Source organism: Gadus chalcogrammus, chromosome 6, assembly GCF_026213295.1.
Source record: "Gadus chalcogrammus isolate NIFS_2021 chromosome 6, NIFS_Gcha_1.0, whole genome shotgun sequence".
NCBI lineage: Eukaryota > Metazoa > Chordata > Actinopteri > Gadiformes > Gadidae > Gadus > Gadus chalcogrammus.
This window is the reverse complement of record NC_079417.1, coordinates 3,481,419-3,507,281: the sequence shown is the minus strand read 5'-3', so window position 1 is coordinate 3,507,281 and position 25,863 is coordinate 3,481,419. Positions and strand designations below refer to the sequence as shown.

The following is a 25,863-nucleotide window of genomic DNA, read 5'->3' as shown; positions in this document are numbered from 1 at the left end:
TTTTCTGTGGAATATTTTGCCCCCATAAAGCAATCTAAGTTTAACATAACTTTGTATATCAGCAACTAGCAGCGTAGATATTTGCTAACCAAAATATTTCTGTCTGAATCTATACCTTAGGGTATTTTGTTAGGTATTGCAGGCTATGATATCCTCATTCATAGAACATATTGTTCTTAAATATTTGTATTTCAGTATGTGCTATTACTTTTGTACTATGTATACTTTTAACGACACAAATGGTAGAACACGTTGCTTCTTGTGATTCAAACTGCAGTGTGAAATACCCACATACTGATTGAAGCTATGCGAGTTCCTTTAATGATAATGTACACCCCTATTTTTATCGCATTACATTATTCCCCACTGGTAAAGGACATGGTGAAACACATCATGCCTATTCACCTTCAAGGTCTGCTACAAAATCTACACGAATACAATGTTTGTTTTTACTTCTATCAAACCCAGATTCCTAGTGTAGGCAACCAAAACTAAGATAGGGTTTTCAGAACAGAAGGACGCCTTGCAGCCAACGAGACTACCCGTGTACATTCTCTGCTACCCACCCCCTCTGTCTGTCTCTCACTCCGAGCGGCAGCCGGGGAAGCAGAACACTCCTCTAGTGAGTGTGGGGGATGGGCGCCGCTTCTCAGCCGCTCACATTGAACTAGCTGTAAAAACACAGCCCGATTCTCGCAGAGAGGGAAATATAGAAACCAAGGCTGCGTTCGCTCATCTTAATACGTTGTATTGTCACATTAGAGTCCACCTCCTCAACGAAAAAACTATAAATACACGAGTTTTTTCAAGCTACAACTGAATGAGGGGGGTTGGAATGAGAAAGTATTTGTAGCCTGCCATGAAGAGCGAAACACATATTTTATATTTTAGATTGAACATGTTTATTTTATTTTATTACTGATAATTCCAAATATAGGTGTGATTAATATAGTTTTAAGTTTTTAGTCTTTGAATTTCCTCCATCTACTCTCTCTCGTGCGCGCAAACGCGCACGTCCGTACGCAGTTTCGCGCGCGCGCGCGCACACACACACACACACACACACACACACACACACACACACACACACACACACACACACACACACACACACACACACACACACACACACACACACCTCTAGGGGGCTTAATGGAAAAAAGCAGGAAGTAGCAACGAGGAGGCATACTTGATCACATGTACAAACATCGGAATACAATTTAACATTCACCCTGACACACCCCCTAATGTACAGAGATTGCAAATAGGAATCCAGGCTTTACACATGCTGAGAAATCCCTAGCAGGCCAGAGCAGCTATTATTCCCTTACCAACATGTGATCTGAACGGAACAAAGGTAAAAACTCAACATGGTTAGTGTAAAACTACCACAGCTTGCAAAGCTAGACCGTGTACAATCGTGCAATCATCAGTAAGATACATGTGGAAAATGGCTGCGTCGTAAATTATATGTTTTTTCCATGTCCATACAATGTGTAAGAACAATTGTAACAATTGGAAATCTATTTGAAGTGTAGTTTGTGTTTAGAAGATAGGCTCTTCCATCCCTAAGACCAGACACAGAGACACAGGCCCAGTTGTGCAGAAACACAGATTTAATGTGGCTTCCTCTCCCCGCCTGACTTAATTTTTCTGCTCTGGTTGCTATGAAAAGCTGGAGAGAAAATGCATGGATTTGGAACAAGGATTGGCAACCACATGTGCCATCTGCTGGCTAGAAGGGGAACTTAACGCCGCAACATCGTGGACTCATTAGCCGAATACATTCTTCAAATACACGGTTGGTTTGGAATAAACCGAACCAGTATAGCTTTCTCTATGGAGCCTCATATCACTGGTGTTTGGCGCCATTTGTTTATTGTCCGTTAACTGAAACAAACACTGCAGTACCGCTATTTATGTGCCTAATTTGGTAGTTTATTTATATTCGCGGTTCTATTCAAAAACAAGACAGACGCTATGCAGATTTTGAAATCCAAAGCAAACATCCCACTAAACATGGCTAGATCTACAAAGAAAATAAACAAATTATTATAAAGCATGATCATATTTTTCTCTGATTCCCCCCGCCTTCAGAAAAAGGTGCACACAAAACTCTGGGACTACTTTTATTTTTCAAACATACAGAAATTATAAAATCATTATTTATTACACATCTGAAAGAAAACCTGTTCAAGGTATTCCTTTTTAATATAACAGAAATAGGCAGAGGGACCTTTTGATGCCATTATGTGTGACGTAATATACAGTCCGTCTATCTCACACACACACACAAACACACACACACAAACACACGCACACACACACACACAACTTTTGCCTTTCCAAAGTCTTCGGCTGTTCTCTGTGCTGAAGGTGTGGCTCTGAAGGCTCTGCGTTGCTTCGATTCGGTTCCTGCACTCTGACGCTTCAGTGCTGAAGCCTTGAGATTCAGGCCAAACGAGATGAGGTACCCGCCGTTGCCGGCGCTCAAACGTCGACCACTTCTGCTCTTGCATTCCTGCCACGCTACTCACAGGTCCATCATTTCCTCCTCCACGGTGGCTTCCCGGGTTTTGACATACCTCTCTTGCACTCCAAGAGCTCTGCAGAGTTCAGTGTTAAAGAAAATCCAAACAAAATTGCACATTGGAAAATTAAATTGAGCGTTAGTCCCGGTGCCATATGAGAAATCGGGGGGGGGAGATGCATATGTTTTCATTACTATCCTCGGCTCCCACACATTGGTTCATACAAAAGGAGGAACAATGGGTCATGAGGAGGTCTAGGATACGAGTCGAACTGGAAGTCGGCCCCCACGGCGGCAGACATCATGGCCTGCAGATTCCTTTCCTCCAGGTCTCCAAAGCAATAGCCGTTGGCTTTGTCCACCGTCCGCAAGACCGAAGTCATGCTTTGCTTGTCCTAGAGGCGCAGGGTTAGGAAGACAGAGGTATACCTGCTCAATGTTCGGATTTCAAAATGTTGTTAATATACATATTAAAATAATCCATAATAACGCTCCAGAAAGTATGCAGAATCACTATTGGAAGCTAAACTATAAAAAATGATTGGTAATTCGACACAGGTCTCGATAAAATGCATAGTCAGGAGTCAAGCAAAAGATACTTTTACCATACAGTGTTGACACTTCATACATTTCCTAATACATGCCCAAAACAATGTACGGCAGAAAATGTAATTGCAAGCGTGTGTTACTAATTACTATAAATGTGTAATTTGTTTAAATATCTTAATATTCACAACATGAGTGGATCAGATTTAAATGAATACCAAAACCTTGTGCACGTTTTGATATTGTGATTTTCAGCAAAAATAGCAATATCAGGATTTCATAATAAAAGGACACACGACTGCTGGCAGGTGTGGCGCAGGTATTGATCTGGGTAGAGCGCTCATGTGGTTGCTGTAGGTATTGCATACAGGACACGTTCGATTGTTAGCTTAATTAAACTGCTTGAATTTGAGTCAAATGATAGTGTTGTACACATCATGTATCGAGACAGTGGATATACCTGCACATTGAGAGGAACAAAGGAGACAAGGCCGTAATCTTCTACAACTTCAGCCAGTTTTAGGTTTAGCTGGTGGAATTTCTTAAAAAAGGGGTCTGATGCAAGATGGTCTAGGAGATAGTGGAGGTCCATGACTTCTGTGTAGAAGTCCAAGTTGAAAGCTGCACATTGAAAAACAAATCCAAAAGGTTTATTTTAGTTCCAACTAACAGCAGTGCTGGGCAGAACATTAAAACATGTGCCTTGATGTAGCACACATTTAAAACGTGCAATCTGTTTATTTTAAGGTAACTAGACAACCAGTATTACTATTGTGGGTCAGCTAGATAGGCTGTATTACTATTGTGGGTCGGCAAGATAACCTGTATCTCACCTAGTTTTCCATACTGCTCAATGAGATCCATCTTGGACAGGACATTGACGTGTGGAAGCTCCACATGCAGCATGCTGGCAAGAGACGTGCAGAGCACAGAGATGAACTTAGCCGGGTCGGCACAGTAGTGGGAATCTACAAGATGGACTGAAGCCAGCTGAAAGAGAACACACAACAATTGTTCAATTGACTACAAAACACAGCAGAAAGTAATGGTAATGGATAGATAGTAGGCAGGATAGTGGAGGTAATGGGCAGGAGTGTTCAACTGAGTGAGACATCCTTCAGCATGATACTGAAATACCTACCCGCTCTGATTTACATGTATCTGAATTCAATGTGTGCCAGTAAAAAAAAAGAAGTTTTTTTTCCTAAATGACTAAATAGCCTACTTATTACTTAATATGACAAATTAAAATTCAAGTAGGCATACATAATCATTTGTAAGCGTTGGTTATTTGCACTTTGGTACTGGCTCAACCCAACTCATTTAATCTGAGGAGAGAATATTTGAAATTGTATGAAAAGACTCACCCTGAAATTCCATTTGGAAAGCTGCGAGAATATATTTTTGAGAGAACTTTGGTGAGTGTAAAGCTCAACTTGCCCAGGGCAGTCAAACAAGAAGTAATAGTCACTGTACTGATTCAGTTTATTTTCGAGCCAGTCAAGGTTAGCTTCAAGATACTCCATACAATACAGGAGACCCCCGTTCGGCCCAAGCTTCAGACTGTCCATCACGTCGTCCAGGGTAATCAGCTCCGAAACGTCCACAGCACACTTATAGGGAAGCCCATCGTTGGCCGGGTCCATGTTCACCACGACCACCTTTCGTCCTAGTTGGCCCATGAACTCCTGCATACCTAAGCAGTAAGTGGTTTTACCCGACCCTGGGGGTCCAATGACCACCTGGCCGAAGCGCAATGATGGTGGTGGTGATGCTGGGCTGGCCATTGTTACTATGGCAGTCCACTATATGGACTCAGCTTCACATCTGTTGAGAACCAGAGGCAACAGTCAGTCCAGATGTCCCGCAACATGTGACAGGAGAAGTTGTGCATCCAACAAATCGGATTTCAATAAAATGGTCTAAATTGATAGTTTTTCGCCTGTCATAACAGTTTGATAAATGGGTACTTTGTAAAACAGTGTCGATGATGTAGCACCTCGTGGGCTGCTTGGAGATACACGGTAACAAAGGATCCCGACTAGCAGTAATATAACAATTAAATCGGTTGCGTTAATAATCCTTTACTCACATGTTAGCTTATATTGTGCATGCACGTTTTGTTAACCAACCGCGTAAACAACGATGAGTCTAAATTAATTTGCAAGTACTTCCGGGACAATGATAGCTGTCAGAATAAAAGCACCGTTGGAGCCATTGTATAAATAAGGTTATAGTTATATCTTATGCTTATCATATCATGAAGGCTCTAACGTGTTTAAAAATAACAAATCAGATTTACTAAATTACAAATTTAGAAGTCTTTACACGTCAGTTCGTTTGAATATAACGTATTTCGTAAAATATTGTTAAAAGACTTGCCCAAATCATTTGCATTATACGTCCTGTAGGTGTCTCTAGCTCTCCATCGTGGATCCAATGGTTGTTGCAGCAATAATGATTTTATGGTTGTTGAAGAGAAATAAAGGCGCGATTTTTAGTGTAAAGAACTTCCTGATAGTGCATCGTCATCCTGATAATGTGTACCGTGAACATGGATTCATAGTAAGAGGGTATGAAGGATTCATAATATTTCAGAGGCAAGGAAATACACATTTAATGCATAAGCTACGAAACACCTGAGGGCTGTAAAGTGAAATGACATCAACTCCAAAAACATTTTTATGTAAAAAAATTAAACATTTTTAATAGAGCAGAGGAATATAAAATAATAAATAACGTCATCTTCGCGGTCCGATAGTGCCCCCGGGCTGCCATTCTCGGTATTTTATGTTAGTGGTGGGAAGACGTCTCAATAAGGGTTCAGGTTTATCAACGTCCTTCGGTTCATCGTACACTGTGCTTATATGATAATTGATTCTCGGCTTCTTTCCAGTATTCAAGGTCAACTTCTCTCCATGATACCTACACAAAAAGAAAAAAACACCATAGCTCTATCAAAGTAGTCGTTTGTTACTATGGAACCGCTGAAAGGAAATCCTCCAATTTGAAAAAGACTGCAACAAAGGACACATTTCCAGGTCACAACAAGATTTTGAACTCAAATTCCATTTGGACTTCAGTTCAAATGGAATCCTTATGAAAAGTGTTGCCGTTTCAAGCTCTCATTCAAATGCATGTTGTAACTGGAACCGATTCCTGATTAGAATTTCACAGCTAGGAAGATGAAATTCGGAAAATAGAGACTGTAGTCTATTTTAACTCACCCAAAGCCCCTCTTGCAATTTGGATGTTGCCCGTCGCTTTCCAGAGCATCAGGAATCCCGGGCCGGCTGGTTCCGAGGCCCTCGCCGTCCTTCCACCCTTGCTTCTCCATCACGCGCCGGCCAAAACCCTGACCCAGAGAAGCACAGACCGTGTCGGTGTAAGCAAAACCTTTTGGTTTGTTGTTAAATTGCATATCATAAAAAACCCATTGTTATTAAATTGCGTATCATATGAACCCGTTGTGATTAAATTTTTACATCATTGCATTTCATTGAGATTTATAAAAGATTTTTCACGCCAGGAGCTGGCCAAGAGGCAGCATCCTATAGGAGACGCACATCTAGTAACCCGGGTTACGAGATGGTAGGGCACCATACCTTAGTGAATCTCTCGAAGCTACCGATGGGCTGGGTGTGACCAGATCGGTTTTCCAAGCCGTCTCTCATCCTCTTGTCATACCGCATGCGGACAAAGTCGCGGGCGTCCATGTCACCGCCGTCTGCAAAGAGAAGGGAGGCTGAGTCGAGGGCAGTCTCTTCTATTGCATTCCATGTAGTAGTATAAAGTGAGCTTGATAATTAAATAGTTTCTTTTTATTGTATTTCTTCTGTGTGTTCACTTCTGAAAAGTAATAATCTGAGATCAGGGAGGAGTGATGTAAACATACAGTATCCGAAATACATCTAATGGAAATGTTTGTTTGACCCTGAATGGAAACCCCAAATAATTGGAAAATTAGATAAATAAAGTGAACGTGCGTTACCTTTATCATAGTAAACGCTCATGTCGACATCCCAGTTGTCCGTTGTTTGTTCATCAAAGTCTGAGGAAGAGGGAGAAAAGTCCATTTGACCGCCGTACTTTGTTTGTCTGTGTGCAAATCTGTCCCAGCTGGTTTTACACATTTCAAGGTAATGCAGCATCGATACCAAAGTAGTAGGGAAAAAATAAGTCTTATGTCCTAGTCGTACATAAATAACCCATCTAGTAATAACCTTAGTCGAACCAAAACCAAAGAAATATAAAACCCGTTCTATAGCAAATATGTTTGGGTTTCAGAATATCAATATATATTTTCAACATCGGTTATCAAGTATACCTCCTTCCTCCTCCTGCCAGTATTGGGCGTCAGTGTAGAACACCAGGCCCGATCCTCCCTTCTCCCATTTCAGCTCAATCTCTTCCTCAAACAGCCGCTCCTTGGAGCGTTCCTGACTCGTCACGTCTTCATGCAAGGCTTCGTGGCGCTCCCATTCCTCGCATCGGTCATCATCCTAGCATCAAAAAGGATAAGACGTAATGAGAAATGCACAACTTCCTGATCGCTGTAGTGTTCCTGCTTAAGCCTTTACTGATCCTATCAATATTGATGAATGCTCGACTGTCCCTATCGATAGTTTGATGTTTTGATGTTTTTGCATAGTAGGTAGCTTACATCTTGCCTCGCATAGCCAGCGTGATTCTGGCGATCTTAGCTCCAGTTTATGGTCGGGATGTACAAGGCTAGTTTATTTCATGGCATTTTATTATTTTTTTATACTCACATCATCAACATTAGACAGCTCGTCTTCCTCATCTTCCTCATCATCCTGGTGGATTTCCGTTTCCTTGGTTTCTGTATGGCCACGAGGCTGTCTGAGTTTCGCTGTGGTTCTGTTAACACCGCTGGGGCCAGCTATTTCATGTCCGGCTGCCGTGAAGATGCTATCTTCAGAGGCTTCTACTGTGTAGGTGTTATAGTACTCGAAAGGCACATTGCCATAACGGCGATTGGAGCTGGTCTTAGGGAAAGTAAGCCCCAGCTTCCTGATGAGACGTGGAGGTAGTCGGCATGCCTGTATAAGTTGCAGAAACACCTTCACGGTGGTCCCCACGTTACCGTTCTGCATCAGGCTAGGTGGGTTGAGCTCTGGTAAGCCCTTTAAGTCTCCTTGTGTGAAGCGGTCTGATAGGGACACACGGTGTCGCTGCTCATGCTTGGTTTTATACGGAAAAGAATCCACATCTGAAACACACGATACAAGTTTTGTTAATGGTTTATGTCGTCTACTATTCAAACCAGGCTATGAGAACGATACAAAATGTAACATTTCCACAACATGAGACCATGCTACTACTGACCTGTTTCGAGGGAGACTTTTACTCTCTTTATAACACAGCGTCCTGACAGCCAACTCCCCGTCGAGTCGATCCACAGATTTCCTCCGAACATTTTAACAAACCTGTCGGCATGTTTAGAGAACACAGACACGATGCAGCAACACGACTTTACGCTTTTCTTTGAAACGGAAGAGTTTTCTGTGTTTTCGGGTGATTGGGAGCCCGGATCGTTGATGCTGGGCTCTGGCGGTCCACTCTCAAGTCTTGTGTCAGGGACGGGGGGCTCCGGTAGATCCTCAGACCCCCGGGCGACGTGGGGATCCGGTGGGCCCTCAGATCCCCAGAGGACCTCGGGTCGGTGGCGGTAGTGGAAACATTGAAAGCCTCCACTTTCAATGAACTGACTGAAGTAATTCCTGAGGTCCGCTGAACGGAATATGGCAGGTATATTACTTACAGCGAAAAATACAACTGGTAGTGCGTCCGCCATTATTGTTTATTTTCAAGGGACTGTTGCTCGTCACGACGTCTGTACGTCGTCACGTCATTACGTCATCATTTCATGTGATTCGTTTCGGTCTTTCCTGGCTGTATTTGCGTAGTATACTTTACACTATTTTACATCGATAACCTAAAATGAAACACCATTTTATGTTCTTCAGGTAACTCATACTTTTTTAGGCCTTAAGCATCCCCATAATTTGGTTTGATATATTTATTTGACTTCCATTTAATTGGCATATAACATCATACAATTAATTTTGGGGGCCCAAGCGAGGCTACCATTTATATTTTATGTTGTTCATTTATTTTCATATTCAATTCAATTTAGCATTTATATTTTATGTTGTTTACTTATTTTCATATTCAATTCAATTTAGCTAGAGTTACATATCGATAAAAAGTTGATGTTTCTCTTTGTTAACGAAAACCAACTTTTTTATTCTCAACACAGCTTTTTCCTTTATGCTTTAGCTATGACTATAGCCAAGAGCAACAATACATATACTTTTTGCAAATGGTATGGCCTGATTTAAATTTGTAAACAATTTAATTTGCATAAAAGTGTTCACATGAAAGTGGCTTTTCAACACCCATTAATCCTACTAAGACTAATAAGACAAAATAACAAAGGTACGTAACAGCAGCAATGAATTATTTATAGATTCTTCCATCGACTTTAACTTGGCGACCCATCGGTTGTTCACATGGCCCGGACCGGAACAGTCCACACAGACAACCTGTACCAACAGGGTTTCTGCAAGCTTTCACAAGCGCTCTGTCTTGTGTCGCTGGGTCAATGACCTGCGAGAGGAGCATCCATGGAGCGGTTTGTGTTGCGCTAACCTTTCAGGTTCAAGGCCAAGTGAAGGCCAGTAGCCTCCGCCTGACCAAGGCAGAAATCTGGATAAATAACATATTTGGAAGGGAATAGATATGGAGGTGAAATGTAAGATTTCATCAGGCTTTTAAAAAGGACTACTGTCATATTCCTACATTAATTGTTCATTATTACTCTATTAATATGACATTCATCCAAAAGATGAATGTCAACGTAATATTAACAGACAAAATGAAAAATAACCCTAAATGAGGGTTAGGGTTAGGGTTAACCCTAACCCTAACCCTCATTTAATATTATGTGTAACTGACATTGCAACATATCAGATAAGCCATGTTTAATGCTATTATTATCATTATTATTCAATGTTGTTTTTTTTATGAAAACTTCTCGTCTCGAAAACTTCATAAAATGAATGGATTATAGTTTCTGAAAAAAACACAGAAATAAAAAAACAGCAAGATTTCAGCAATATTCAGCCACTCGATTTCTAATTGTAGAAATGAAGGCCATATCAAACGTTTTACAAGGTGTTGATAAGTGTCTGGCCTCCGTGCCCGTCTCTGCCTGCTCCCAGGCCTAATAAATGTATGCGTCTTATCACAAGCATTTACAACCATCTGCATACCTCACCACTGAGGCTACTAGAGGGACGTGGGCTTGTACAATAGGTCAGTGGAAGATAATTACATGTGTGAGAGCATACATGCCTACATACTGTACATACATGTACGCATATACATGCATACATACTGTATATACATACATACATACATACATACTGTATAAACACACACAAATGTATACTGTTCATACATACATACATACATACATACATGCATACATACATACATACATACATACATACTTTACATACTGTATATACATACATACATAAATACTTTACAAACTATACATACATACTTTACATACTGTATACATACACACATACTTTACATACAAACATACTTTACATGCAAATATACAAGCATATATACATACATACATACATTCATGCATGCATACTGTATATTCAAATCAAATACATACCTTACATGCACACATTCATATAAATAAATACATACACACATCACATACATACATACATAATACATATATACACACACATACATACATATATACACACATACATATACATACATACTGCATCTCTAAGCTTGAGACTGTGTTTCTGCTGAGGTAGTTGTATTATGTAGTATTTAGTATGTAGTATGTGCTCTGCATGTTTTAGCAGTGGGTAACCAATCAAATACGACTAGAGTTTTTCAAGTAAAAAAATACTGCTTGACAATTGCAATACTTCCTGTTGACATGTTGCGAGGAGACTATAAAGTAACCATTTTTCAATGACTGATGCTACCAGTTGTGTTGTTTGCACATCAATGTTTTTTATTGCTGTCATTCACCTGGTGAACTGGCCTTGACTCAGTGTGTCGTGTTGCACCCGGTGGCTCTCCCTTTGGCACGCCTAACCGCTCGCGTATGCCTCTTTTAGGGAGAATACGCAGTTATCAGGGCGAACGATTCGTCCTTGATAGTTGTTTGTTCTGTATCAAGTCCATGCTGTGTCTGATGATGATGATGTGGTGCTTGTGTGCTAGGCGCACCGTGAACAATAAAGTAACGGGCTTATCGGCCCGGGGTACCCCTGTGCTAGGCACCGCTGAGATAACGAGCCACATCGCTTTTCATTTTTATTCATTTCATTCATCCCAAACTAAATATATCGAGGAAACAAAAGGTCTGATATAGATATATATATATCTATATATATATATATACATACATACTTCAGTTTTCTATTTTTTTCAATTCTCTTAGTAGTACTACTAATAATAGTACTACTTCTCTCTCTCTCTCTCTCTCTCTCTCTCTCTCTCTCTCTCTCTCTCTCTCTCTCTCTCTCTCTCTCTCTCTCTCTCTCTCTCTCTCTCTCTCTTTATCTCCCTCAAGGGAAACTGCTACCGACAATGTTCAAGGATTCAACCCGTCGGTCATTGCTCCCTGTGTTGGCCTCGTTCCACCTCGTAGGTGTGAGCTGGAAAGGTACAGTTCATCGATTATGTTGATTGCCTTTGCAGTCCTTGGCTGCTTGGTACGGCTTGGGTTAATGACACAAATGAAAGATAAGGCCTAACCCCCCCCCACCCCACCCAAGGCTCCCAGGGATTACTTCATTAGTTCTACTCCAGTGATAAGGCACCAGCATGACACGACCATCGGTAGCACGCTGGCGCACATAGTTGTTTTCTTCATTCACAGTATTGACAAGTCAAGGTCCAACACGCAGAGTAGGCCGGCCTTATAAATAAGAAGGCAGAGCGAAAGGCACCGCAGCACAAGCTCAGAGACAGCGGGTCGTTTGTTTCCACCAGCATCTCTCCACCTTATCGTATGGAGGACCACAGAGAAGAATCAGACATGGGTACCGCGTGCCATTGTACAGAGCACAGAGACAGAAACACCAACGCCATCCTATACAACATCCTCAGCCAAATGGAGTCCAGGGACCCGCGACAGAGCAACCCGAACCGCAGCCTGTTCTCCCATCCGTGCCACTGCGACCGACGACGGAGGGTCTGCCTGAAGAAGCCTTCCAAGACCTGCCAGGAGGCGTCCACAGTGCTGGTGAAAACCGTTCACTTTATGAAGAACTTGCCGGCGTTTAACCAGCTGCCGCTCAGCGATCAGTTTTCGCTGCTCCAGAAGTGCTGGGCGCCGCTCTTCATCTTGGGTTTGGCCCAGGAAGGGGTGCGCTTCGAGGTGACCGACACGCCGGCCGACAGCATGCTGAAGAAGATCCTGATGAACCGTCAGGAGAGTGTGGACGCGGAGCGAGAGCAGCCCACCGTGGCGGGTGTCGGTAAACTTAAGTCCTGTCTCAAGAGGTTTGGCAGTTTGGATTTGAGTCCGAAGGAGTACGCGTACCTCAAAGGGACCCTGATATTTAACCCTGGTAAGTGTTCATACTGAACTAAGACACGTTTCAAAGTAAAGTCTTCATGCTCAGCGCTTCCCAATGTTAAACCAGGTGGGACTACTGCCTTCCATGATCAAATCAGGTCACTCAGCCATTTCTATCTCCAATGTTTTCCAAACAGACATACCGGAACTGAACGCGGCTCTCTTCATCGAAGGCCTGCAGCAGGAGGCCCAGAAGGCTCTGGAAGAGGTGGGACAGCCCCTCCACCCAGACGACCCTGGACGCTTCGCACGCATCCTGCTGTCGGCGTCCATGCTGCAGTCCATTCCCCCTACGCTCCTCACTGAACTGTTCTTCCGGCCCCTGATAGGCCAGGCCGATCTTGTGGAGCTGCTGGTCGAGATGCTGTTGTTTAGGTGACGCTGATGAACGAGAAACGTTCTCACGGTCAAGGAAATGTTCCCCCGCAAATGAAGGCGCGCACATGCACAAAAGAAATAGGTGAAGGTTTGCGTTGCATACCACAATGTCATATTTACATTCGATGGAGGTCACTGTACATGTCTTTATTGATTAAATGAATTGAGATCAATAGTAGCAAACTCTCAAAAAAAAACTATGGAATAATAGGTTCCATAAATGACATGCTTTGGGATTTAGAATAGGATTTGCCTCAGGTTTTTTGTAAATATTTTTTTCAAGATATTTTTTTTCTTAAAATAAATATATTTTTTGTACACTAAAAACTGCAGTCCTGGATTGATATCGACAAGAAAGCCTATGGGCCAACCATTTCCTCTTACTGTGGCTCAGACACACTGGGTATTAGAGTAAAATTAATGAAACATTGTATGTTACTAACTTATTACCTTACATAATGTATTGATAAGAATACTTATTACATTGATCATATATTATCTCTATATATTAGATATATTGGATCTAAAACGAAATATATAAAACTGGATCCTATTAAAAATAGAAGAAAGTAACCACACAATATCGACCATGTCTCAGACACATTTGTGCAGTTGGTATCACAGATGTGCAGCTGTGAACCCCTTTTCCTCCTCCAACTGGGTCAATGACACAGCCACCGGTTCTTGTTAGTTTTCCCTTTCTGTTTATGACAAATTGATTAGTCTATATTGGAAACATAAGCGCAGAGAATGAAATATGTAACATGCATTTATGGTCCATATTCATGACCCTCTTAGAATGGGGACATATTTGTAAAGATATTAAGCTAGTGATTTATCTTCCCATGTCAAATATTAGGTGCCTTTTTCCCATTGACCTTTGTCTCCATCTTGTGGTAGTTCCTCCACATTATCCCTCGACGGGGCTGCAGCCACAAGCCTTGAAGCCAACAGTTGATACACATGCATCTAAAATGCAGAAATCCAAAGAAATGTTTCCTCTTGGGTACACCAATACATGCATGAACATCACCCCAAAACGAAGAAACTAAATAAATACTCAAAAACATAAAAAAAACGAAACAACCACCAAGGCTATGCATCAAATCCAGGAAGGGTTCAAATGCACAGTTCATTTATTCATCCTCCTGTTCCGACATTGAATTACTTATTTTGGGCACTTTGAGAGTGTGCAACTCTTTGGTGTTTTGCGGTGGCTGATGTTGTGTCACTGACTGGCTGCAGGATATCTCAACAGGTAAAACAGGAATGTGGGGCTGGGGGTGGGGGTTGGAGGGGGCTCACGGTTCTTCAGGGTTACTGTGGAACACATCCACAAAGACACAGCGCTCTCTTGCCATCGATCTGAAGGTCCGCTGTATTATTGTTGCACGTGAGATAGGTTACAGAGGGGAATCCAGCCGTCACCCTACGTTTAAAATGTGCAAACGAGGACATTGCCCAGCATTGTCGGTGAATAACAGCTTGTTTTACCTAACTCAGCAATATTTAACAAAGACGATGTTCAATATCAGCTGTGGATGTCATATGGACATGGGTAAAACTGGATGCTACCGTTTATTAACTATTAATTTCACATTGTTTGAACTAAACTTCATTATTTTAAAAAGGCACCACTAAAAGCTGAAGGGACGAGAACATCTTTCTCCTATTATGGACCCATTTAAAACTCTTGCATACTTCTCAACTGGTTAGATTCAATGCTTCAGGACACTAAAATTAAATGGTGTTGTCACAAGGTTATTTTTCTACCGTGTTTCTTTGCAGAGACAAACCCCAGGATTTTATTTCCTTTCCTTTGTCAGAACCAGCCAAACGAGTTCCTCCTCCAACTCAGGGCGGAGGAAGGCTGTCGAGGCTCAGGGATCCAGGGGAGAGCGGAGTCTGGCAGCCCTGGCGGAAGCACACACTGGTGCAGCATTAAGCATGTGAAATCCCACAGATCACCAGCAAACGGGAACTGTGCGTGTATGTGTGTGTGTGTGCGTGTATGTGTGTGTGTGTGGGCGTGTGGAAAATTACAAAAAGGCTGATGAAGAAAGGAGCGGTGACGAATACAATAGAACTGACAGTAGGCCTACATACAGGGATTCCCTTCCCTGTGGTTTAGCTCGTTAAAATGCCCTCAATATCAAAGTACGAGACACTTTATTGTTCTTATTGTTTATTTGATCGGGTACAACATTTTCTCTTTGTACGGGTGAACATTGACAATATCAACACCTGTGAACGATAAAGTTTGGTCTCATATATAAAAAGCATTGGTTATATACAGTCTTTTTTTATTTTGGTAAAAAAAATGTGGACTTATTTACAAAATATGGCTTACAGTTCTGTGCTTGAACTGTCTTGATTTAAAATACGCTCCAGACGGACGAATGCTCATTCAACTCGTTCACCACCCCCGTACAAGGGCAGAACCTAGAACCACATGACCCTAAGGGTCCGCCTTTAGGACCAGAGTCTTCGCATTAGGGTTTAGAGTTTTGCTACCTGAATTCAAACAAAAAAAAACTTGGATCAAAGTATAAAAAAAAAGAAAAAAAAGAAGAAGTCCACTCATGGAATACTGGCGGTTCGGTTCGTCTAGACGTTGACGCCACTGGGGCTAGAGCGTTCCTCGTGGCACCGCAGTGCTAGCCGTCCTCAGCGCTGACAAAAAAACGTCCACCACGTGCGTCAGTAACAGCATCAGCTCCGCATGCAGGCGGGTTAAAACAACGTCAGCGGGAGCAGGGACCTTGCAGGAACGGGCCGCCCCCTGAGGGAAGCAGTAGGAAGGAAGGGCCTCTCGGTCGCGGTGGGGGTCCGCTCAGAGGACCTCCAGCAGCGGCGCTCCTGAGGAATCCGTCTGGGTGTCCTGCTGGTAGGAGCCAGACGACAGCGCTGGGGAGAAGCACAGCGGGGCGACATGGCCGTTAGAAGTTTTCCGCTTTTTGGGGCGTTTTTATGCTTTATGAGAGAGTGGGAAAGACAGGAAGGTATGGGAGAGAGAGGGGAGGACATGCAGCAAGCAAAGGTCCACAGGCAGGAATCGAACCCGGGGTCACCGCAATCAGGACTGAGCCCTAAATGATACCCGCTCTACCCGGTGAGCTACGGGGGCGCCCAGCAATTATAAGTTTGCGGCAAATCTGATCGTTTGTTGTTCCTCCTCGAAAGACCCCGTTACATCTTTCCATCTGTGAGATCGTAGCATGTTAAGCAATTCAAGTTTTTGCGTGGGACCCTGGCACATTCCCGGGCAGACAGAGGGAATAAAGTAGCACCCAGGAACTCTCACAAAAGACGTGTAACACAAGGAGTGCCTTCGTGATAGCGTCCGACGGTCCTGGTCGATTCTGGTCCGGGGGCCTAGTGTGCAACAGGATCAGCGTCTTCTTGTCACAGATTGAACAGCTGAACAACAATAACCGAAAAAAGAAAAAAAGAAGAAGCCATTGTCTCGTGAATCATCTGTAACCCAAGATGTTTGCTTAATTACTTAACGAAGCAAAGGGGCGCTTAATGGTGTATACTTAAGGGATTTGATCTGCTTGGAGTTTCAGCGTACCCCCCCCCCCCTACAGAGCCAGAAGGGGCGAGGTGAAATATGGGAGAAGAAGGGAGAAGGAGGAGGAAGAGGAGTAGGAGGAGTCAGCTAAATGAGTAAGAGGCTGAACATAGAAATGGAAAGAATAGGAAGGAATGTAGGGGATTTTCTTTTTCAGCAGGGTGTTTGGCAGTTCCATCAAAGCCATTGGTATGATACATGTTGGAAAGTAGAGATGGAGGTGTAGAGAAGAGGGGGGGGGGCGGGGGTGAACACTGAGATCTGCACGTCTCACCAACGCTCACCTACGGGCATTTCACCCGGTCACCCATGAAACACAGCATCGGCGAGTTTCATAACGCTGCTCGTTACGTCTATCAAAAATACATGATACTTAGTACTGCACGCACTACTGTGTTTTTAACGATATTGCACACTGAAACTTGGGTGACCACTGACCAGCACGGTATTGTCCATCGCAAGAACTTACTTCTCCCGCTGTAGTATCTCATCTTTCTGGCGAGTTCGTCTGAAGACGTCAGCTCCGACACTTTGACCTCGGGCACTGTTGGTCGGAACACCGTATGAAATGTCACTATAGCTGCCGAGGCTACAGGCCTCGGTGATTTAGAAGAACATGATGCAATATCCATTACTGTGATACAAATATTCTACGGCTAAACATTTTGTGTTGATTTCCACAAAAGCCCATAAGCAACAAGACTCATGACTGAAGGTGTATGTAAAAAGGATTGGCAACTACAAATGGCAACACAATTACAAAAGGCACTTCATAGATAGCATGTGTGCTGTGTGTGTGTGTGTTTGTAGGACTTTCACCGCTTATCTAAAAATGATAATAAACCAAATTGTTTCACTATCGTTATCGTTTACTATATGATCACTTCTCGAAAACGGGATTTGGAATATTCATTTTTTCCACACTCAAGGTAATCAACTATGAAGTGTTATGTCCCGGGCCTACTATGTAATGTTATGTTCCTTTCCTACCATGTAATGTTATATCCCAGGCCTACCATGTAATGTTATATTCCGTTCCTACCATGTGGTATTATATCCCAGGCCTACCATGTAATGTTATGTCTCAGGACTACCATGTAATGTTATGTCCCGGGCCTACTATGTAATGTTATATTCCTTTCCTACCATGTGGTCTTATATCCCAGGCCTACCATGTAATGTTATGTCTCAGGCCTACCAAGTAATGTTATGTCCCGGGCCTACTATGTAATGTTATGTTCCTTTCCTACCAGGTAATGTTATGTCCCAGGCCTACCATGTAATGTTATGTCCCAGGCCTACCATGTAATGTTATGTCCCAGGCCTACCATGTAATGTTATGTCCCAGGCCTACCATGTAATGTGATTTTCCAGGACAACTATGTAGCGTTAAGTCGCAGGCCTACAATTAAGCGTTCTGTCCTTTTCCCTTCTCTGTAGTGTTATGTATCGTTAGGTCCTAGTAGTTTTAGTCCCCGGGCCTAGCATACAGCTTGATGCAGTGTTCTGTCAGTGTTCTGTCCAAAAACAATCTTACTGTCGCTGCTCATGAAGGTCATGGTCTCGTTGCCGCTGTCGGGCAGCGTCCTGTCGCTGCGTTCGTGCGGTCGCTGGGGTGCAGCGGCGGCGACGGCGGCGGAGGGGAGCGGGGGATTCTTGTTCCTCTTGCTCTTGCGCGTGCTGATGCGGATGACCCCGTGCACCAGCTTGCACTCGGCCTCCTGCTTCTCCAGGTTGTAGTCCTGGGCGATGCTGTAGATTAGCTCGCTGATCTCGTTGGTCTTGCGGGAGAAGGACGAGTCCGAGGTGCACTTGGCCAGCTGGTCGATCTGGTGCAGCGCGTACAACTCCAGCAGCTTCTTGGTGATGAGCGAGTCGATGTCCGTGCCCGTGTCGCTCAGGTCGTCCAGGTCCAGGTCCTCGCGGGAGTACACGCTGGTGTCGCTCACGGGGCGCTGGCTGTTGTTGTTCCCCTTGTTGGTCTTGTGGGCGTGCTTGGGCGCCGGGTAGGGGTACACCACCGTGTGGCCCCCGATGCGCACGTCCGGGTAGCGGAAGCTGTCGCTGGTGGGCAGCTTGGAGGGCTTGGCGACGGGCCGCGCGGGCTCCACGGCGATGCCGCACGTGGGGTTGGACAGGGTCATGCCGTTGGCGCCGTGGGCCTCGCCGCCGCCGCCCGCTTTGGCCGGGGGGTCCGTGGTGCTCTCGTTCACCGGCAAGCAGGGCTCCCGGCTGCCGTAGAAGCCGCAGGTGAGCACGCAGCAGATGAGGCTCTTGCAGCTGCCCCAGCCTATGGAGGTGCAGGAGCCGCAGGAGTGCCTGCCGTCGGCGGCGTTGTCCGCCGAGCCGGGGATGAACCCGATGGTCTCCGAGCCCCTGCCGTTGGTGTTCCGCGCGTGGCCCCGGCGGCCCTGGGGGTTCTCTGAGTAGCGCGAGGGGTAGCTGTGCTGCGGATCTTTCGTGTGTTCTCCATGATGGGGGTCCTTGTAGGACTCTTGGCTGGTGTTGTTTTCCCGGGATACATTCCGGTCCTGGCGGTACCGCTCGGTTCTAGAGCTGTGGATGTGTGCTTTATGGTGGCGGGCCGTGTGGGATGCCCCTGTGTTGTGGCCAGGCATGGCGCAAGAGTGTCTAGGAGCTGGTGCGAGAGGGTCAAGTTAAAATCAAGCAGAGACCTCCCTTTAGACCTCACATTCCACACTAGCCGTTCACACAGGCAGAAAAAGGTGTATGCGACTAAAGCTTTTCAATACGTGTATCAAAAAAGTAACTTCAATGCACTTATAGGTTTAGATACACTAGCAACACTTCGTTGATGGATGCCCTGATGATCATTTGGTTCGCTTGTCGCACCCAGAAAGCTTTTGTTTGGCATACATCTAAGGACACGGACGATAATCGCGTCACTAATATTCAGGCTAAACAGTATCTTATTTTCTTGCAAACATAAACTTACCGCATAAGCGGGAAAGTCTTGATTGTTTTTGCCCGGATAACTTAAGCAGCGACCAAGAGACCGCGGAAGTCTCAAAGACAAACTTCTCTCTCGATCTTAGAAGAAAGAAATCTTTCGAGTCAAGTCGGGTTATGTGAGTCTCTCCGAGCAGGCCCACACAGAGAGTACACCCAACGCATCGAGCCACCGGTTCCGATCAATGTTGTGTCCTTTTTTGATTAATTCCACACCACAGGCTTGGGTTCCCGAGTCTTCCAGTGCTGGGTTATTACCTGCGGCTACAGCTAATTCCAAAACCCTTCACCCACCCACAGGTAAATCGTGACGTCACGCTGCCGGATATGAATTGGAAGAAAAAAGTCCCAAAATCAAAGCGCATCGCCTATTGGTCCGTGCGTGTTTTGAGGAAGCGGAATAACCATACCTGTGTGTGTGTGTGTGTGTGTGTGTGTGTATATATATATATATATATATATATATATATATATATATATATATATATATATATATATATATATAATATGTATACATGAATAGACACCCTGATATTACCTGATGGAATGTGAGTAAAAGTATTGGTTGCTCCACGAAGAGATATGTCTATATTAGCTATTTATGAGGAATATGTCCATGCATTGAGTTGTGGCAAGCTAACACTTCCCAGTAGAATGAAGAAAGATGCAAGTGAAAAATCCAACTTATAGTTTTATTGTAAACCAAAAGGCCACTCATATCACACAGGTGTAATGGTGACTTCTTTATGTTTGTGTTTGTAATTAACGTACAAGGTCATTAGAAAGATGAGATGAACTGCAGGGCGACATGGTTATTGGACATCATGCATATGCATTCATATTTTGAATCTACAAAACATAAATATTGATAAAAATACTTTATGGTTCATTCATGCAAGTGAACTGAACATCTCAGATATTTATATTCTTTCATATTTTCCTTTTCAGTAAAGTAAAGTAGTAAAGAGCTACCGTAAATACAGATAAAAAAAGTAGTTCCTGGATGTTTTTATTGTATTTCCATTTTCCAATACTAAGAAACCCTCCCAAAACAACAACACAGACAACGTACACAAGTTTTGCACACGTACTCTTTCTCTAGTTCCCAGGTGCCATCCCCGTCCCCTTGAGCCGCACGTCTGCGGGCATCTGACCGCCGTCACGCGTGTCAGGGGTTATCCGAGGCGGTGGGGCCGTTCCAAAGCGCCCCGTCCCCACACCGTCCCCGTCCGACGGTGGCCCGCGTCGGGGATCCGTGTCGATCTCGTAGCGGTAGTGGTACCCGGCCAGCGCGTCCCGACAGGCCTCTCGGGTCTCCGCGACCCACCTCTTCATGCCTTTGCGGTTCAGATACAGAACCAGGACGGAGACCATCCCCACGAAGCCGAGCACCAAGCCCAGGAACGCATAGGACGTCTGGAGGGACACCTCCCCGGCCGGGACCCCTCGAACCGGGACCCCGCACCCGACGGCCCGCGCGCCGACCCCACGGAGGGGGGCGTCTCGCAGCTCTCTGGGGGAGGCGCACCGCACGTCCTCAGCGTCCTCCACCCTGGGGGCCGCGGAGCTGTCGAGCCACGCCGCAAACCGGCGGCTCTCACAGGAGCAGAGGTACGGGTTCCCGCCCAGCCGGACGCGCGCTTTCCCGAGTCTCCCGAGCTCGCCCAGCGCCTCGGCCGGGAACGCCCTGAAGGCGTTGTGGCTCAGATCCAGCAGCTCCAGCCGCCGCGGCCCGGCGAAGGCGCCGCGGCGGACGGACGCCAGGGAGTTGTGGCGCAGGAGGAGGTGCCGCAGGCCGGGGAGGCGGGAGAACGTGGCCGGCGCCAGCAGAGCCAGGCGGTTCCCGGAGAGGTCCAGGAGGACCAAGCCGGCCAGGCCCCCCCAGCGCATGGCGGTGGTGAGGTCCGTCAGGGAGGTGCTATTGTAGAGCGAGCGGCTGAGGTTGAGCTCCAGGAGGGGGCCGCCGGGGATGCTGAGGGCCTCCGGGTGGATCAGGGCCAGCGGGTTGCCGCTGAGGTCCAGCGAGCGCAGGCTGACCATGGAGGAGAAGATGTGGGAACCCAGCTCTGTGATCCTGGGAGAGAGGGAGCACCTTTACATTACTGTGTTGGGACTTTTTGGTGATTAATTGGAAGGGTTCAAAGGTTTCAAAAGCAAAACTTGGTGTAAATGCATGATTTAAATATTTATCATACAGGGTAAGTAAGACACATTTGCACAGGCTTGCTTCTTTCTTGTTTATGATGACGAAGAAAAATATGAATTCAGATCCCTAGATAAACAAAAGAAACAAAAAAAAGACAGGGTTTCACATAGACGCAAGCATCGACAGCAAATACCCTCACCTGTTATTGCTCAGACAGATGTTGGTGACATTCTCCAATTCTGGGAATGAATCCGGTCCAATCTGGGGAATGTTGTTCCCGGTGACGATAAGTGTCCTCGCATATCCTGGAATACTTAGAGGCACTGCTCGCAGATCTTTAGAAACACATCTCACTGTGTTTGTGGCTGCAAAACACGTGCAGCCAAAATGACACTGCATGCACTGGTTTGGTGTCACAAAGAAAAAAAGCAGAAAAAACGTACACACACGCACGCCTATGTGGTCAGCCATGAAGTGGGAGCAACTTTTTCAGGACGAAGGCAGAAAACAAATAAAGCTTTGTCTCCCCAGATCCAGTTAGAGATGCGCTTTCTTCAGACCAGACAGCCAGTGTGAGGTCCCTTCCTCCTCTGTGCTTCTCAGGGACTAGGTCTTCCAGTAAGTGGAGGGTTGTTCATATCACGCACACACGATAGTGGAGGAATACTGCAGCCCCATGGCTCTCTTAAAGCTACAGCCAGCGCAGGGGCACCGTGAGCCACAGTGTTGACATCCTATGCAGAAAAGACTTGAAATAATGTACAATGTTGAAATATTTATCTTAATAAATATATCCGAAATCGACACACTGCAAATCAATTCATAATTAACATAACATTTAAACAAAGCAAGATAATCTATCTCAAAGGACAGTTTTGATAACATTTTTTTCGGAGCGCATATATTGCCAATTGCAAGCCGATACTTAATTTTTGATACTTTTGTTCATTGATACTAAATAAGTAAATACGTTTTAAATATCTACTAAAGCAGCTATGTATTCTCATTAACATATGCTTTTTAATGTTATTCACTGTATCTCTTCATTACAGCATTCAGAATGACCTGAAGGCAACTCTACACTGAAGGTAATGAGGCATAGTATGTTGAAGACCAGTCCAATGAGAAGAGGGTTGGGTGGGACTGATGGTATTAAAGTCTATATTTCTTCCATGTTCACGTCCTGAGGGATTACTACAGATTGAGAGTTAAAGCGAAGGTGGTGATGATGCCTGTGAGCATCAGAAAGGGAAGCCAGGTCTTTAGGAAGGCTGCACAGCTGGAGGGAGGTAGAGAAAGAGAGAGGGTTCAGCAAAACATACACATCGGTAAATTATACGTTGTGTGTCTTAGAGAGGCCGAATACATTGACCTCCATCAAGAATATCTGCATTTTCTGTCCTTCTCTGAAGGAGGGTCTTTCAACCCACAGATAGCAATTCCCTGGGGGACCCCCCCAACACAAGGTCCCACTGGCCGTTCACCTCCATACTCTTACTGCACCCTGCCAGAGAAAGCCCGGGTGGAGAGGTGGCCTCTACCGGGGCTTTGAGGGGGGCAATTCTGTCAGTGATCCATTACACTGCCCTCTCCTGTTTAGGGGACTCGAGGCCCCTGGGAGGGGAATGTAGGAGCAGCAAACTGTAAGCCCAGCACTTCTCAAACTGGGTCAACAGAGAGTAATGACAGAGTTTCCCTCGGCCATACGTTTCTGGGTTTGGTGCGATCACCTGCTTCTAGAACCACTTAGGATCCGCCCCTTTGGCTTTTCTAGGGAGGTTTTTGACGATGCCTTGGGCCCTGGTGTCGCAACGGTTTCTATATGGATCGTTGTTAACCACAGATGCATGCGTCATTTTGTGTTTCGATAGTTGCAACTGTACCTGACATATTTGCCATGGGTGAGACACAGCAGACAGAGTTTCACCATGTTCCAGGATGAGCTGTTGTCATAGCGCATAAGGTTCAGCGCCATGGCAACGTGGGAGTGGCAGTTATCACAGCACAGGTTGTGCTATAACAACAAAAAGGTTTTAATTAATACACACCAATTATGTTTGATCGAATGAAGGGGCAAAAGGTACAGGGACTCACTCTGTCGGGATGTCCATTTATTTATTTATTTATTATGATCATCTTCAGGGTAACTATCCATGTGAGTAGTATTTGAAACACAAATATTACATCTAAAATGGTTTCATATTCACATAAAAATTAAAGTCATCTAGAAATTATATTGAAATTCATATAGGTTAACACACACACACAGATATTTTTCCAAAAAGGTCATGAGAAGATTTAGAGAGTATGTTTCAACACACCGGCCGGCACTTGTATTCCTCGGACGCGTCGTAGACCGCCTTGTCCCAGGTTGACGCACCACTGCCACACACCTTGTCCACGTCCAACAGCCAATACCTGGGGGACAGAATAGGTTGTGTGGTGAATATTGTGGCACCCGGGTTTTAAAGTCGAGCTCAATAGAAAAAAAATAGCATTCAGTAACTCACTTTGTAGGCCGACCAAAGCCCATATTATCCTCCTGAAAAAAAAGGTGGAAAAAAAATAGAAAGCCAGTGATTTTTTCGAATGCAGTTCGATAACAGATCCTATCGATGGGTTAAATTGATTGTAAAGGCGCAGATTTTTTCTAGAAGAGAACAACAGGCCGTGTATGAAGAACTGTGGTTTGTAAGAGTAAAATCGCATTATTATTGACTGTGTATTACTCATTACAATGGGGGTGTAGTAAACTACTACAGCTTACTAAGTTGTGGTGATACATACAGTTTCATCCTAACAATACAAAAAGTGGAAGTAAGAACAACACTCATTCCTTCTCAAAATCTACTCACCGAGACAAAGTAGGAGCCTGCAAAGTCTCTGATGATCCCCGAGGAGGTGCAGATCCCCATGTGACCAATGAGGGGCAGCACCCACCTGGAAAAGGCGCCCCATGCAGGGACAATGTTCGTCATCTCAGTGTGGTTACTCCATCTTTTCAAACGCTTTTTCAGCGCTTTTATAAATATATGATGTATATATTGGCAAAACGCATGCAGGCTAAGCATAGCCAGCGTAAGTATGACACGGTCGTGAGCAAAGCGAGCAGTATAGCTTCGCTAACGTGATCCCATTAAGCTGCAGGCTAGCCAGGTATTTTAGAAGAACAGCCACGCACACACACACACACACACACACACACATGTACTTACGATAATATTGGTATAGGGGTCCAAACTATACAATATGGATAGCGACTCTTCTTCTGGTCATTTTTTTCAAAGTCCCCGTGGTAGTTCATCGTTACGTCTGTGTCCTCCTCCGCTTCAGCCATCACATCAGTGTTGTGACAGCTGGTGACGGCAAACAATGTGACGTCATCTAGAAGGCGGAAATAGATTGATGTTAGAAGAAATAGGTCCAAGCAGTGTTGTTTTTGTGCGTGTGTGAAGATAGACTGAGCGCATTTTGTGCCATAGAAAAAAAAATTCAGCATTTTAGTGAGACACCTTTTACTTTGCCAAATATGTATCACATAAGCTGGCTATATAAGATAGTCTTTAATTTATTTTGTGTGTGTATATATATATGATATGTATATTTTTAATTGTATTGTCATACAATTAGTTTTCTTTTTTACTTGAACTTTATCTATTCTACGGTCTTGAGCAGAGCCAGTGTAACAATCTATTTCCCGTAATCTGTTTCTGTCGTTGTCTGTATCAATGTGAACAATGTGGTGTATCTGCCTCAGAGTTTAGATGTCGCTACTGCAAGCCGTTACCGATCATCTCCATGATTTGCCAAAGACTGCCTGGTTACAAGGATGTGTGATAAATGTTGTAATTGTGTGAATGAAAACTAATAATAGCTTTTTCATTAAAAGTGCGATTCCTCATCAAGCTGGGTCACCTCATTAACAAATGTGGGTCACGTGACAAAATTCCCCACAATTTGGCCCACTGTGCTACTTGCATGCTGATGATGTATTGTGTGCTTGAATGTTTCCAAGATTCATAGTCAGCGAAAGCAATGCTGAAAAGACACTGATAAATGAAAGG

At 44.4% G+C, this 25,863-nt stretch overlaps 6 protein-coding genes across 7 annotated transcripts; 1 reads left to right on the top strand and 5 right to left on the bottom strand.

Annotated features, from left to right (window-relative positions):
• Positions 1 to 1,908: 1,908 nt before the first annotated feature.
• gpn2 (GPN-loop GTPase 2) lies at positions 1,909 to 5,267 on the bottom strand. 2 transcript variants are annotated; one of them, XM_056592890.1, is made up of 6 exons: positions 5,169 to 5,267; positions 4,444 to 4,903; positions 3,910 to 4,066; positions 3,537 to 3,697; positions 2,795 to 2,925; positions 1,909 to 2,606 (listed from the first exon to the last, which is right to left on the bottom strand). In XM_056592890.1, the coding sequence occupies exons 2-6, from the start codon at positions 4,861 to 4,863 to the stop codon at positions 2,534 to 2,536; spliced, it is 942 nt and encodes a 313-aa protein (XP_056448865.1). In that variant the 5' UTR covers positions 4,864 to 4,903; positions 5,169 to 5,267; the 3' UTR covers positions 1,909 to 2,533. The 2 variants fall into 2 exon arrangements, with proteins under 2 accessions (XP_056448865.1, XP_056448866.1); XM_056592891.1 differs by lacking the exon at positions 5,169 to 5,267 and adding an exon at positions 5,076 to 5,165.
• Positions 5,268 to 5,360: 93 nt separating this feature from the next.
• gpatch3 (G patch domain containing 3) lies at positions 5,361 to 8,944 on the bottom strand. Its single transcript, XM_056592889.1, has 7 exons — positions 8,426 to 8,944; positions 7,849 to 8,309; positions 7,404 to 7,578; positions 7,068 to 7,127; positions 6,682 to 6,803; positions 6,304 to 6,431; positions 5,361 to 6,001 (listed from the first exon to the last, which is right to left on the bottom strand). Exons 1-7 carry the CDS (start codon positions 8,892 to 8,894, stop codon positions 5,818 to 5,820), a joined length of 1,599 nt encoding a protein of 532 aa, XP_056448864.1. The 5' UTR covers positions 8,895 to 8,944; the 3' UTR covers positions 5,361 to 5,817.
• A 3,144-nt stretch (positions 8,945 to 12,088) lies between these two features.
• nr0b2a (nuclear receptor subfamily 0, group B, member 2a) lies at positions 12,089 to 13,464 on the top strand. Its single transcript, XM_056592681.1, has 2 exons — positions 12,089 to 12,723; positions 12,869 to 13,464. The coding sequence occupies exons 1-2, from the start codon at positions 12,162 to 12,164 to the stop codon at positions 13,108 to 13,110; spliced, it is 804 nt and encodes a 267-aa protein (XP_056448656.1). The 5' UTR covers positions 12,089 to 12,161; the 3' UTR covers positions 13,111 to 13,464.
• A 1,798-nt stretch (positions 13,465 to 15,262) lies between these two features.
• On the bottom strand, positions 15,263 to 19,995 carry kdf1a (keratinocyte differentiation factor 1a). The gene is made up of 4 exons (XM_056592613.1): positions 19,640 to 19,995; positions 18,221 to 19,321; positions 17,153 to 17,227; positions 15,263 to 16,016 (listed from the first exon to the last, which is right to left on the bottom strand). The coding sequence occupies exons 2-4, from the start codon at positions 19,299 to 19,301 to the stop codon at positions 15,943 to 15,945; spliced, it is 1,230 nt and encodes a 409-aa protein (XP_056448588.1). The 5' UTR covers positions 19,302 to 19,321; positions 19,640 to 19,995; the 3' UTR covers positions 15,263 to 15,942.
• Positions 19,996 to 20,313: 318 nt separating this feature from the next.
• Positions 20,314 to 22,272, bottom strand: LOC130383805 (trophoblast glycoprotein-like). The gene is made up of 2 exons (XM_056591613.1): positions 21,999 to 22,272; positions 20,314 to 21,727 (listed from the first exon to the last, which is right to left on the bottom strand). The coding sequence occupies exons 1-2, from the start codon at positions 22,268 to 22,270 to the stop codon at positions 20,752 to 20,754; spliced, it is 1,248 nt and encodes a 415-aa protein (XP_056447588.1). The 5' UTR covers positions 22,271 to 22,272; the 3' UTR covers positions 20,314 to 20,751.
• A 17-nt stretch (positions 22,273 to 22,289) lies between these two features.
• On the bottom strand, positions 22,290 to 25,673 carry LOC130383806 (transmembrane protein 222-like). Its single transcript, XM_056591614.1, has 7 exons — positions 25,587 to 25,673; positions 25,015 to 25,183; positions 24,655 to 24,739; positions 24,310 to 24,341; positions 24,121 to 24,217; positions 23,683 to 23,813; positions 22,290 to 23,078 (listed from the first exon to the last, which is right to left on the bottom strand). Exons 1-7 carry the CDS (start codon positions 25,597 to 25,599, stop codon positions 22,994 to 22,996), a joined length of 612 nt encoding a protein of 203 aa, XP_056447589.1. The 5' UTR covers positions 25,600 to 25,673; the 3' UTR covers positions 22,290 to 22,993.
• Positions 25,674 to 25,863: the final 190 nt, after the last annotated feature.